The following is a 13773-nucleotide window of genomic DNA, read 5'->3' as shown; positions in this document are numbered from 1 at the left end:
ATTGGGCCAATCATTAGGGCCTTATTATTATTTGTGGTCGTTGAAATAATGTCAATAAAAGGAGTTCTCGTGTCTAAATTACTTTGAAATCAGGTCGGACTCTCACATTTATTTTAAAAATATGTTTTAAGAGCCATCATCAGTGGAAAATCACCCCTACGATCGAAAAAACAAACCATGCATCGCTCTCAACATAATCCTTTCGCGAATATGCACACACACTGTCCAAATTGTGCCCATTATCTCTAACGCCGTGTTCAACAAACTAGCCCAATGACTCATTCAAGCAGATGATGCTCGAAAACAATGAAATGTTTGTCAACTCAGACTTGACATTTGCTGTCCCTAGCAGCATAAATGAATGTGCCATTGGGCTTAAATGAGGTGTTAGCAAATATCAACTGAGAAGGATGGTGCCATTTTTTTTTTCGTAGGGGAGTTACGGTACTTACTGAAACAGTTGAGCTTGGTGGGTTGGTTCCATAGCCTGACGAAGGGAGGGATGCCAGAGACCATCTACGGCCCTCAGCTCTGAAACATCACATTCGGTATTGTTAAGCATTTCATATGCGAAACACATTGCACAACACACCGTGCTCTGTTAGTACGGGTGCACGTTTTTATCATTTCCTGTCACATGTTGCATGCAATAGGTTGTTTGTTATAGCGCTCCATTTTTCTTTTGGATTATACCTACAAAAATCAAACAATAACCTCGACAACAAACCCAGCCACTTTATTGGGTACACCTGGAGAACGTAATGACGCAAATGTTAGGTTTCCATTGTTTACAATGTCCTCCCAGGATGATTATAGCATATATCTATGTACATTACTTCGTACATAGAGAGTTGCTATCCCACAAGAAAAATAAGGTACCTGTCTGCACGAGCCAAGTGACTGAGAAAGCAGAGGAGAAAAGAGAAGGAAAAAAAGCAATGAGTTCAGTGTGGACCAGTACAAAAAATCCTGTGACCTCTGGCATTTATCTGAGGAAATTCATCTTGACAATGTTGCCATCCTTGCCACTTTGCATTTGTCCACATACTAAAATTCTTCTCAGGAAGCATTTTACGTAACAGGAACAAATTGTGACTGCGAAACACCAAGCCCAGAGGTTATGTCACTGCAACTTTTTGGTTTACGTTAAGGAGTGACAAATAGGAGTGACTGTCACAACGGTTTGGCATGTACAGTACTAAACACACGATTGAACACAACACAACAAGAAATAGCATTCCAGGTTAAATGAGCGACATTCAGGACAGTCAGGCTGCCGAATAAACATACGTGAAAACCTGTAATCATTGTAAATAGCACAGCCACCTTATGCTGTGTTTTCTATGCTATTGCTAATTTATTTTACAAATATATTGCTAATGCTATATTTTATATCACACTTATATTGAACTGTGTACAGTTCTTTTCTGAAATATTTATTTTGTGCATGAAACACTGTTCCCACCGCCAATTTTACTGCTGTAGACTGCAGATTTCCCCAGTGTGGGACAAATAAAAATTCTCTTATCTAATCATATTCCTTGACAATTATTTCTATTTTATTACATGTCAGGCCAAAGTGATTTTTTTTAATCGAAAAAACATTGTAATGTATTGAAATAGCTTGAACCTATTGAGGCGGAAACTGTCTAAGACAGAAGTTCATTCACAGCAGACCATAATATCAGTAAGCCGTGTGTTTCAGTTGTCATATTCTGTCTTCAGCTTCACAGAGCTTGACAATGTCTGGCAGTATTTTTTTCACCCCCGGAAACGATTGGCTTCAATTTAAGCACCATCAGTCTCCGCGAAGTGGAAATTCCCACAGGGCATAAGCATGAATATCATCTCTTACTTCAAAAAAATTGAGCAAGCATCTATGTACAGTAACCTGACCAAATAAATAAATAAGGTGCCTGTACAATATTTTGCCCCGTTCCTCCCATGTGCAAGAGCCTGATTCTGACCTGTGATTTGCGTTGGACAGATGCGAGCACTTCATTTAGAATGTTTTCTTTGTTCAAACTCATCTAGTTTCAAAATGAAAAATCTGAACAAATCCTGTGTTTTTATTAGGTTGTTGTTAAATGGCTTCAAGAAGCCATCTAATTTTTAGCTTCACTTGTAGGCTACACGTGCTCGTAGGAGAAGCATGTTGCCATAGGAACTGGGTTGAATGCTTTGTGTGTGGGTTTAAGGGTACCAACTAACACATGGCAACACATTCATCCTCGCCTGGAAGATCTGGCAGACAGACAGGTATTGCGTGTTCCAGGCTACGTGGCCAACCATCACTTTGCAGACACCAAGACTCACGGGGAGATCCACAGTGTGATCACACTTATTACCTTTTTAATCATCGACTCTTAATCAATCATGTTAATAGGTTCACTGGAGTTCAAACTGTGAAATGAAAAGACTCCAGGGCTTGTAAGCACAGCCTCTGGAGTTGAAATGGGCAATTTCTGCAGTGATTGTTTTGAAAATAATGTAGCAAAATCACAAGACAACACATTGCAGCCCTGTAGGAAAGCAGTTTTGGATCGTCAAGTAACGTCATTTGCTGCTGTTAAAATCATCAAACTTGTTGACCATGGGCACAATTGGGGGAAAAAAAATATCACCTTTTTTTCTTTTAACAGTTCAAGACTAATTGCTGAAAAATATTTGGCGGACATTTACAACACCAAATAAGCAATGCAGACATACCTTCGGGCAAACGGAAAGTTGACGCAGGCACTGGTCGACACATTTCGTGGGCTGTCCAGTGGGCTGCTTGCGGCTAAATGAGGAAAGATTTAAACATACTCTAAGTTGTATTCACACCTTTAAGTGACAAGGGGGAATAATTAAAGGAAATTTAATGACACTGTAAATAACCACACGGCATTCATGTTTATAAACGGACCCTCAATCACTCCGACAACGAGCTCTTCTGAATAAGATACATCATCTTGATATGACTTTGCCAAACATTCCACTATCTATTCATGGATAGCTGTAAATTATGAGCTGGGGTCAGACAGACCAGACTGAGAGGGTTGAGCATCATTTTGAAATACAGAGAGATGGAGGCGATTAGAGACTGATTGCACGCTCTCATGGGATAATCCTCGGGAGATTGCACATCCGCACACTGCTGGCACGAGGAGCCTTGTCTACCAACACTTTCCGGAGAGTGCAGCTGCTTCGGAGCATTAAGTGGAATGTCAACAAAATTGTTGATTCAGAAACCAACCGCTCCAAATTATCATCACACAGGCTCTTGTGCCATGATGGGAAACACATGAAATGTCATTGAGATGACTTTCAAATCGGTATGGTCGAAGTTCTGAATTTGAATGTACCCCAACGTCGTACATTCGGGAATTTGACCCAAAACTAATTTGGAAAAATGTGCCTGCATTGCCCACAGAAATGGTCCTTGTGCATGGCATCATGTGAGGCCTCAACTGACCATTGTTTCGAAAAGGATCACTCCAGTGTGTCCCAAACCTCTGACGGCAAAGCCAACAGCTAATGTCAACTGCGAGTGTTACCCGCACGTTATCAGACCAGCTACTATTATGTCGTCACGGGTTATGTGAAAATTAAGAGAGGAATAAATAAGGAACGAGCAGCACAGTGGTCATCTTGTTAGCACGTTGCCCCCAAAGTGCAGAGGTGCAGGGTTTGATTCTCAGGCATTCCTCTGTGTGTTTTCTGCGGGTACTCCGGTTTCCTCCCACATTCCAAAAACATGCATTGCAGGTTGAGTGTGCACACCAAATTGTCCCGAGGTATGATTGTGAGCGCGAATGGTTGTTTGTCTATGTGTGCCCTGCAACCAGCTGGCAACCCGTTCAGGGTGTATCCTGTCTACTGCCCAAAGATAGGCTCCAGCACGCCATGATAAGCAGATTAGAAACTGGATGGATGGATAAAGAAGGAATAAACGAGCAAAATAAAGTAAGAGTCGATGATACGGCAGCATCTCTATGGTTGGAGGGTGTTTACTGGACATAGTTCATGGGCCGAGCAATATAGCTTTACAATAAAAAATAAAAATCAAAGAAAAATGCATCCGTTCATTTTCCGATCCGCCTATCCTCACAAGGGTGGCGGGGGGTGCTGGAGCCTATTCCAGCAGTCTTTGAGCAGTAGGCGGGGGACACCCTGAGCCGGTTACCGGCCAGTCGCAGGGCACACAGAGACGAACAACCATCCATGCTCACACTCACACCTAGGGACAATTTAGAGTGTTCAATCAGCCTGCCATGCATGTTTTTGGAATGTGGGAGGAAACCGGAGTACGCAGAGAAAATCCACGCAGGCCCGGGGAGAACATGCAAACTCCACACAGGGAGGCCGGAGCTGGAAGCTAATGTATTTTGACATGAAATTAATTTATTTAAGTGTGAAATTCATTTGGATAAACTATACAGATCGTACCTAGTTAAGCAAAACAGCTGCTACTGCCATTGAAGTGGCTCAGCGTGTCTCCTCAGTTGCAGCAGCCCTTGTAAATGTTTTGAGCAAAAAAACTGGGCTTCAATCTGATTCTACAAACCCAAACCAATTCCAAATGACTGACGAAACGGCTTTCAAAACAATAGGACAGGAGAAGTGATTTTTGTGGCAAGCCTTTTGGCATTCCAACACACACAAGTGCCTTCCCACTTTCGTTACTATCTCGTCCAAAAGACAGAAAATTACTGCGCTTGCTTGGGATCTGCTTCAAAGAAAAGTCACCCCACAACAAAATGTTTTTGAAAAGAATGTGTTTCATGCAGCCCCTCTCGTCTTAATTGCGTTTGTGGAATATAAGTTATGCAGCAAAACTCACCCAATTTTGTCCATGTCAGGGTGTGACCATTTTTGGCACTTGCTGTCAACTGAAAATGACGTCATAGTTGCTCGAAGCTCAGGGAACAAACAATCATGGCTCAGTTTCAGAGAACAGGTGAGACATGATTGGTGCTTCCCCGAGCGCTGAGCAACCGTAATGTCAGAAAGCGGCAAGATGGCCACCCTCTGAGGTAGAAACAGGTGGATTTTGCTGCTTAACTCATATTTCACAAACGCAATATGAATCAGAATGTTGTGCTTGGACGAGCTGAGACCCAACAGAACATGTTAAAATTTGGGGGTTGACTTCCCTTTTAAATATCTATCATTTACACAGAACAGTGAGTTCAGATAAAGGATTTTTATATGCATTTTAAGAAGGGCTACTGCATTTGTGACCCTTTTTAAATGTATTTCCGACTTCATACGGCTAAAAGTCTCTTGCTTTGTCGTAAGCCTTCCCAGAGTGCTAATTGGCAGCCTAGAAGCCAAAAGACAAGTTCTTACAAGAGGCTGTCTTGTTAACATGCGATGCGAAACTTGAATTGTCAAGTACAAAAGCAAATAAAACATGGTAGCACAGTGAAGTGCCAGTTGCAGAAATCTGCCAGAGTAGATATTTTTGTGTGGTCTCAAAAAACAGTCTGCTACTTTCTGAGGTAAGTTGGGCAGCAGACACGCCAAGTCATAAATGCTCAACAGGAGGATGCTTGAGACTGACTAATAAAGAGGGACAACTTTTTGTTTCTCAGCTGCCGCTGTTTTTAAATAGGAAACACAGACGAGGTACGCGCCTCTGTGCAATTTGAACAATTAAACGAATTAATTAATGAGCTGATGCAGGGTGAATTGTTTGTGTTTTGTAAATAACAGCAAAAAACAGTTAAGGTTTCGTGGAATCGCCCGACACCTAAAAATGGTACCGTATTTTCACGACTATAAGGCGCCATTAAAAGTCTTAAATTTTCTCCAAAATGGACAGGACGCCTTATGGTGCGGAGCGTCCTTTATATGCACTGAGTTCCAAAATCTGACTGAGAGCCGACACGCTGTTTATATAGAGAAAAGGCGGAAGTGACTGTGGCCAGGCATGCGGGAAAGAAGTCGGCCAATCAGGGAAGGGTGGGCGTGTATATATACATATATGGAGAGGGAGAGAGAGAGAGAGAGAGAGAGAGAGAGAGAGAGAGAGAGAGAGAGGACAGGCAAGCTGGGGAGCAGTCCGCCAATGGTGAAGGGTGGGCATGTAAGTGGACGCTAAAGGGACGCCGCAAGCAGGTACCAACACCTGTATAGAGTGTGGCAATGTGCACTGTTGCAAAACAACTCCGGTTTTGGTTTCTAAGAACCCCTGAAAATAAATTCGACAAAGAGACACGCCTACGAAGCCCAGTTCAAACTTAAAGCTATACTTTTGGCATGCGTGCCCATCTCACAGCAGCGGTGAAAAACCAAGTTAAGCAAATGAACTCTGAGCTTGCCGTTATTCCCGGAGACTTGATTAAAGAACTCCAACCGCTGGACATCGGCATCAACCGAGCGTTCAAAGTAAAGTTGTGAACGGCATGAGAACAATGGATGATCGATGGCAAACACAACTTTACAAAGAGTGAGAGGCAGCGCTGGGCGAGTTACGCCACAATGCGCAACAACGAGAGGGAACGCTGCGTTTTTGATGGATTACGGTACTTGCACAATTGTTCAATTCTTTCTACACACACACGCGCTGCCACCATGTTTCGCTCTGTTCTTTACTTTCAAATGTGGGAAAGCTTCACACGAGAGAAATGTTGACTTTGCTGTTGCTGCTCCTTCTTTCCGCTCGGCAATGCGTAGCAACTCACACTAGCATGTGATGTGTTCAATGACAACTGGGATGTGCAGTCCTCTGCTTCTGATACAGAGGATGAGGACTTTGATGGATTTCTGGGTGATGATTGATCGAAAAACGTGAGAACATTGTACGATGGCTAAATAAAATACACCCGAACTCAGTTCTGCTTTCGTTGCCTTTTTAAAAACGTGTTTTTAGCTTGTATCTGTATGTCTTGGCATGCTACCGTATGCTTCAAGCTAACGTGTTAGCATGCGCGCATGCATGCCGTATGTTTAAGCTGGCGTATGTTTTACCACTGTAAAACTGCGCCCATTGGTACAGTGCGGTCTGTCTGTGTGTAAAATACAGAAATGTCAGCCATTAATGAGACTACGCCCAACCGTACGGTGCGTCGAATAGTCGTGAAAATACGGTAATTCAAAGCTGTATAAGGTCAATTCAGATGATGGTTTGAGCTAAGTCTCGTAATTTGCTTCCCCGGTTTGTCATAGCATTTATTCTTGGGACGACATTTGACCTGAAAGTTATTGGGGAGCCACTATGAGGATCCAAGGCAACATGGCAGGACTAGGCCTTCCTCACGCTGAAGAGAGTAAACGAGATCTCAACAGTGTGAAACTGGAGCCGGCTCTCATTTCTAGCGCGTGTATCAAAATGCTCTTGAATAGTTTGGCTGCCAACATGCTGTGCAGCAGAGAACAGTCCTTCTGCACTCAATTTTAGAAAAATGGCATTGAACCGGTTCAACAAGAAAGCACCTGCTGCTGCAACCACATGTAACTGCTCTGTCATTGAAATAAGTACACTGCAATAAAACAAAGGTGGACAACAAAAGCTTTCTCATCATACTGATGTCACACTATGATGTCACACTCTTAATGGGGTTCCACCTTCCAATGCAATGAAATATGTGACCCTCCATAGAATATACCGACCTGCACTGAACTGTGGTAAATAGAACAGGACTGCTTGGTGAGCAAACACTAATTTTGAGTCACAGTTTTGTGCAGGGAAACGTAAATTGTTGGGGGCGGGGGGGCAAAAAAATTCACAGGCTACCTAATGATTTGTGATGTAAAAATTAGCACACCTTTATTTGTGCTCAATTAACTGGTGCTAATTTTTACAATGTCTGTGTTTGGGCTGCTGTTGCAAGTCAGAGCATGGATCTTACCTGTATGGACTGAGAGGGGAGAGAGGGGTCGGGACAAAGTGGGTGATGGCGATCCGACACAGAGACTCTTCCTGTTGTTGCTGCGGCAGCTGGCGCACAAACACAACATGACAAAAATTAACAAGCCATTTCTCTTAAGTCACAACACTCAATGCTGATATAAACAAGGCTTAAAATGGAAACCTACTTCTACGTACAGTTGATAATGTTGGGACAGGTGTTTTGTCTCATTGCTACGTCTTCAGATAACTGCCTACAAATCCCCTCTTCTACTTTGTAATTAATGGCAGCAAAATGAAAAATGGTTATGTAAGTACAGGGTCCATAAAACACTCTGATTACACGACATAATGATACCAAATCCAATTCAATCACATTGATATAGATTGGGTTGACATGGTGGTTGACGGGTTCACATGCCGACCTCACAGTCCTCCAAAAAATAAACATGCGTGGCAGGTCAATGGAACACTCTAAACCAGGGGTGGGCAATTATTTTCCCGGGGGATTTCCAAGGATGTGTACTGAGCCCCCTGTTGTTCACGCTCTACACATTTGACTGCTCTCCGACTCTTATTAGCGGTCCAGTTTGAGGAAAGTTTTTAACATGATAACAATCAAACCATTCTAGGAAATGTTCATTTACTCGAGCCACAAGCAATTCACTCTGAGCATGGAAATTGCCAGAATCGGACCGAGTAAGAATCGCTTCCTTGTTTTTCAAAGTCTCGTAGATTTGAGTCTTTCCGACTCCAGGCGTCTCCTGAATGTTTCGTACTTTGTTACCCGTTTCGTTTAATCAGATACATATCACTTTCCCTTCCTCTCTCCCTCTTTCTTCATCTTCCCCTCCCTCCCTGTGCTCTGCAACTTGAAGTAACTGCGCCACCTGGTGTTGAAATACCTGTCATTACAAGTCCAAACGAAATGAATACAATCAAACCATAATTGTGCACCAATCTTCGGCGGGCCGGATTAAAAAGACCAAAGGGCCAGATCCGGCCTGTGGGCCGTAGTTTGCCCACCACTGCTCTAAACGGTCAATAGGTGTGATTGTGAGTGCAAACGGTTGTTCGTCTATGTGTACCCTGGCTGGCAATCAGTTCGAGGTGCACCCCACCTACTGCCCAAAGACAGCATGCCCGCAACCCTTGTGAGGATAAGCGGCTTAGAAAATGGATGGATGATGAAGATGGAATCCATAGATTCCGTAACAATGATGTGTTATTTTGCTTTCAGTCCGTCAGCCCATCATACCTTAACACATTATATGGCCTCTTCTTCTAGGATTGAACTGTTGCTGATCAAAGTCACCCAAAGATATTAATCAACAGTACGGTTGCACTAGCTCGACAGTTATTTCACTGTCAGGAGATCCTTCAACGAGCACCTGCCAAACAGATTGATGCGCCATGCTAGATAAGATGAATCAGGTGTTCTGCAAGTGGCCTGCAGCGTCATGGGACCAAACAACTACGTCTTTCTTTCGAGAGCAATGATTATGTACCTCATTCCTGCAGCACTAGATCAGTTGAAAATGTGTACCACTGTAGCAGTTTCTGGAAATGATGTCATGAGAGGACAGACTTTTGCATTGATTGTTTGCAGAGCAACCATGAGCCCATATGAAACTGGATGAAATCAGGCATCTGTAGCTACTAAGTGTAAAAGATTATTTGAATAACGTTACATGTGTTTAATATTGGGGAGTGTTTTTGTGGACAGCCTGGACTATATCTGCCACTACGTTAGCAGAACACATGGCCGATCTGATCGGAACAGTTACCGTAAGTTTCTGTTAAAGCGCTCCATGTAAAAACAACATTGCATTTCCAAAAGCTTTTTGTAATCATCTTGACCTTGGTTATCCGCTGCAAACACTATTCGTATGCAATGCTTGTGTTGACTTGTGTATTTGTGCGCATATACAGCTGTAGTTTAAAGCTGAATGAGGGTAATGACACTGCATGGATTAATGAGATCTGACCTCGGAAGTAGCCGCAATCCACTAAGCTCTGACCTTTGGCAATACACCGAGTGAATCGTAATAACCTCAAATAACATTGTAAACAGATGCAGAACAGTGGATGATGATGATGGTAGAATGGTCTTGTTTTTATCATCAAAATTGTGTGTAAACCATGACAAGGGACACATTTTGTTGTTCCATCACATAGTAATTGATGGCTTTTTAAATTAAAGGGGACACAATGTGACTATATTATATTCAGAGGACCACTTTTGAGTTTATACCACAAGAATATGTAACACTTCAACTCTGTCCAATTTCCAATAACTTTGGGGATTTTTTTGTGCCATCCAGGGAGATTTAAACCAATCCATGAGATTATTTCCACCCTCCGAACAGATCTGCTTGAAGGAACATTTATGTAACTCCAACTCTAATCTGCAGGCAAATTCATGACAAACTACTATGGCCTTAGAGAGTGGGAGGGAGAACTATTGAGAGCCAAAATACAAAGACGGAACCTCCTGTCAATAGACTCACGTCTGATGGGAGTGGGTGCAACGACAGCAGAAGGCCCATCTTGAGTTGCAGATGTCCAAGCCTGATTTTGTGTGTGTGTGTGTGTGTGTGTGTGTGTACAGGGTGGGGAGGATATAATCCCCCAAGCCTAAAAAGAAGGGGCCAAACTTGGGACCATAAACGCCACCTTGAGCAGATGTTTCATTGGGATGAACGATGATTGTTGTGCAAAAATATTTCAAACAAATGAAATGCATTCCTACATACATTTACCTCAAATAAATAAGACAGCTAAACAATGTGTTGACGTGTCGAACTTGAGTAAACATTCCTCTTTGGACCATGCTTGCAGGAATAATTACTTCATTGCATTCATACAGCCCGATACTTGACTTCTAACAGCTTGGCCCTGAAATAGTCAAGAGCAGTAACGGGCACCCAGTACACTTTTACTATACAGTACATTTATTTGTAGTAATGGCAATGCCATCTATGGTCATTACAATTAATAAAATATGCACCCCACCCCGCCCCACATAGCATGTCTTTTTATCACCATTGTTTGTGTTTTCAGGGACAACAAAGTGATGCAATTTAAAACATACACAACGACCAAACCACATTCGATGAGCTCGTTATCGTGGCCTGGAAGTTTTGTGTTTTTAAAGCCAAACAAAACAACAAACTCCAGTCCTACAGCCACCGCTATGGGGGTTATTTTTTATTATACGACGTCCACAGTGCATCCTACGACTGTAGTTGGCCTGAATTAGAGGGCTGTATTGTTGGGCTGTTGTAAAGTTAAACCTCACCCAACACAACGGATATTACAGTGTCAAATTGATGCTATATAGTCAAATTATGATGCAGTACACCAGTTTAACAGCTCCAACCCAGACAAAATCCTTCCCCAAATGTGGGGTTAACGTTCTAGCATTTAGCTCAACAACTCTTTCATATCACTGCGGTGGAGATAACGAAATAAAACAATTTGCATGTTTTCCTATGTTGGCTACAAGTCATCACGTCATTCAAAACAACCCGAATTACAGCCAACGACCCAAAAGCGAATAACTATTATGTCTTGAGTTTAACGCGTAGAGTACATTTCCAATTCCTGTGAACTAACCTTTTTGAGCGCTTCAGCAAGGCTTCAGGAACAAAATGGGACTTGTTCCGGCTCGGTTGACTTGGGTCCGACATACTAAACGATTCGCTTTCATAACCTTAAAAAGTTTCGTGCGAATTTCAATAGACTGGATCGCAGGTCCTCTTCTGGTCTTTCCACCATCGTCTTTCTCTTTCGCCAACTCCTTTTGTTTTCAACGCCGATTACGTCTGCCGCGTGCAGTACGAATCAAAGCGGTTTCGACGCTCCTTACATGTTCTGGGTCGCTGTCGAACTGCGGTATTGTGCCCGAAACATCAAGAGCATGACGGTATATTTGCTGGACAACGCAGACCACCGAGCAGCGAGTCGCAAACACACGCTGCTGGTTGTGTGTGTCCGTGTGAGGAACCTGGAGTCTGATGCTGCGTTCAAGTGCCGCTCGGTTACTTTGGTTCCAGCTTTGCCTCTGTTTGAAAGCATCGACCGGCCATCGATAGCAAAATCAATGAGTTTGACATCAAAAGATGTGTATATTTTTTTCGGTGAACGGTGCGACACAGGGTTTACAAGTGTGAATACCCCGTTTATAGTTTAAAAGTATGTCTCAAAGGGGTGGTAGTCTAAAATATATCTAATGTGGTAAGGCTATCTCGGGGGATAGTGACCTCGCCAGCCCTGCCGCGAATAGAATAGAGAACCACCCCACCCGCACTATACGTGTAGGAACCTCAATTACGGCGGGACGATTTGGGAAAAGTAATCCAAACTGCAGTTGTGATTTAAGAAACAATCATTTTCAAGGTCGTCTCCCCATGTATTTTTTAACAAACAAGCTATAAATACAATAAACAATGTTACCATTTATTATACATGTTTTGGTCTTGTAGGTTACCCTTACGACAACATAAAGGTAACCCAAGCATGAATTAATATGGAGTTTATCTATTACAGTGACAGTAACAATTTGGATTGAAGCGTTTTGTACAACTTGATGAAAACTACACGCAGGAAGGCCTCACCTAGGAATCAAAACCGGTACCTCTTAAGCGTGAGGCAGATGTGCAAAACATTAAACGCCTTTGTACTGGTTTATGGAATGTGGTACAACACTTATCTAACAAAGGGATTCCCTACATTCCGATTTAAACTTCACACAAGAAAACGAGCAACATTTAAAATGGAGACCATAGCAGGTTGGATGTGAAACGTCTTGAAAGATGATGTTAACAAATGAGCAATGCGTCATACTGTTACCGTGTCATAAAATCATGCAAATACGGCTTTAGTCAATTGTTTTATGGTTAAAACACAAGCACACACACACACACACATACACAATTCTGTATTACTTATAGTGTGGCGTGATAGCCAAGCGCCGCTGACACATCCAGAAAAATGCTGGATGCAAACGTCTGTGTTTGCAGTGTTGTCTTCCTCCAGAGCACCCATCAGCGTTGCCAAGCAACCCACAGACTTAGGCAACTAATAACTGGTGGGGCTTAACTGGTAAAACATGGGCTTCTTAAAATACAGAGACAACCACATTATTAGGTGCTATACTGTACACGAGAAAGGCTTTCTTCAAATGGCAGAACATGTCATTTAGTTACCCTCTTTTAGTTTTTATAGTTTGCAATCACAGAAAAGCAACATGACACTGAAGTAGACCTGGGCAAAGTATGGCACGGGGGTTAACCTTTTTACCAACTCACTGGAAGGGAAGACACTTTTAGACAAAACTCCTTTAAGTAGAAGCAGCCTGTCATGCATCGTAGTTCACTCTCACAAACAGCAGTATGTGACCTGGTCATCTTACCTCCAGGGGTGAAGGGTTTGCAAGGGGCTGCAAGGGCTGCAGGGGCTGCACGGACTCAGGAGAGTGGGGCTCTGATAAGTGGGTGATAAACTGAAAGGCAAGAAATGGTTGCATAGATTAGTGTACTGGCTTTCAAATCAAAATCAGTGAACGGCAAAACTTCATATGATGGTATAAGGAAGCCACTCGACATTGTGCGCCGTGTGATACTAGCCCTGCCTGAACAGTACATGTTGTTCATCACAGAATTTGTTAATGCTTATGAGTTCACTTAAAGACGTACGGCACATTGAAATGACACTAAGCCATTTTCCCATTTTCTTGTAAATATGTGACACGTTCATTTTTTAATCAAAAAAATGTAGTCATGATTAGAAGGCTCTATTTGCAAAAAAATTGGTAAAAAAGTAGACATAAACACTTGACCCACTTTGTGACATAGAAAATTGAAGCACACCCAGAACCCAGGGCTAAATCCAATTTAGAAATCCATGATCTACATCCATTGCCAAAAAGAATG

The 13773-nt window shown here is 42.6% G+C and overlaps 1 protein-coding gene across 6 annotated transcripts in view; it reads right to left on the bottom strand.

Moving 5' to 3' along the window:
* Window positions 1–13773, bottom strand: part of mast3b (microtubule associated serine/threonine kinase 3b) — a 43422-nt gene that overhangs the window by 25945 nt on the left and 3704 nt on the right. The window contains exons 2-6 of one of the 6 annotated variants that reach the window (XM_052074400.1): window positions 13254–13343; window positions 7839–7927; window positions 2710–2782; window positions 880–900; window positions 453–531 (exon numbers count right to left, since the gene is read on the bottom strand). In XM_052074400.1, coding sequence (XP_051930360.1) covers window positions 453–531; window positions 880–900; window positions 2710–2782; window positions 7839–7927; window positions 13254–13343 — 352 coding nt within the window. Of the gene's footprint in view, window positions 1–452; window positions 532–879; window positions 901–2709; window positions 2783–7838; window positions 7928–11455; window positions 11920–13253; window positions 13344–13773 lie in introns of those variants that run through there. The other 5 variants (XM_052074398.1, XM_052074402.1, XM_052074401.1 and 2 more) reach the window with 5 other exon arrangements.

This window comes from Hippocampus zosterae, chromosome 8 (genome assembly GCF_025434085.1).
Source record: "Hippocampus zosterae strain Florida chromosome 8, ASM2543408v3, whole genome shotgun sequence".
NCBI lineage: Eukaryota > Metazoa > Chordata > Actinopteri > Syngnathiformes > Syngnathidae > Hippocampus > Hippocampus zosterae.
Note: the sequence above shows the minus strand (reverse complement) of the source record. Positions and strands in the feature narration are given on the sequence as shown.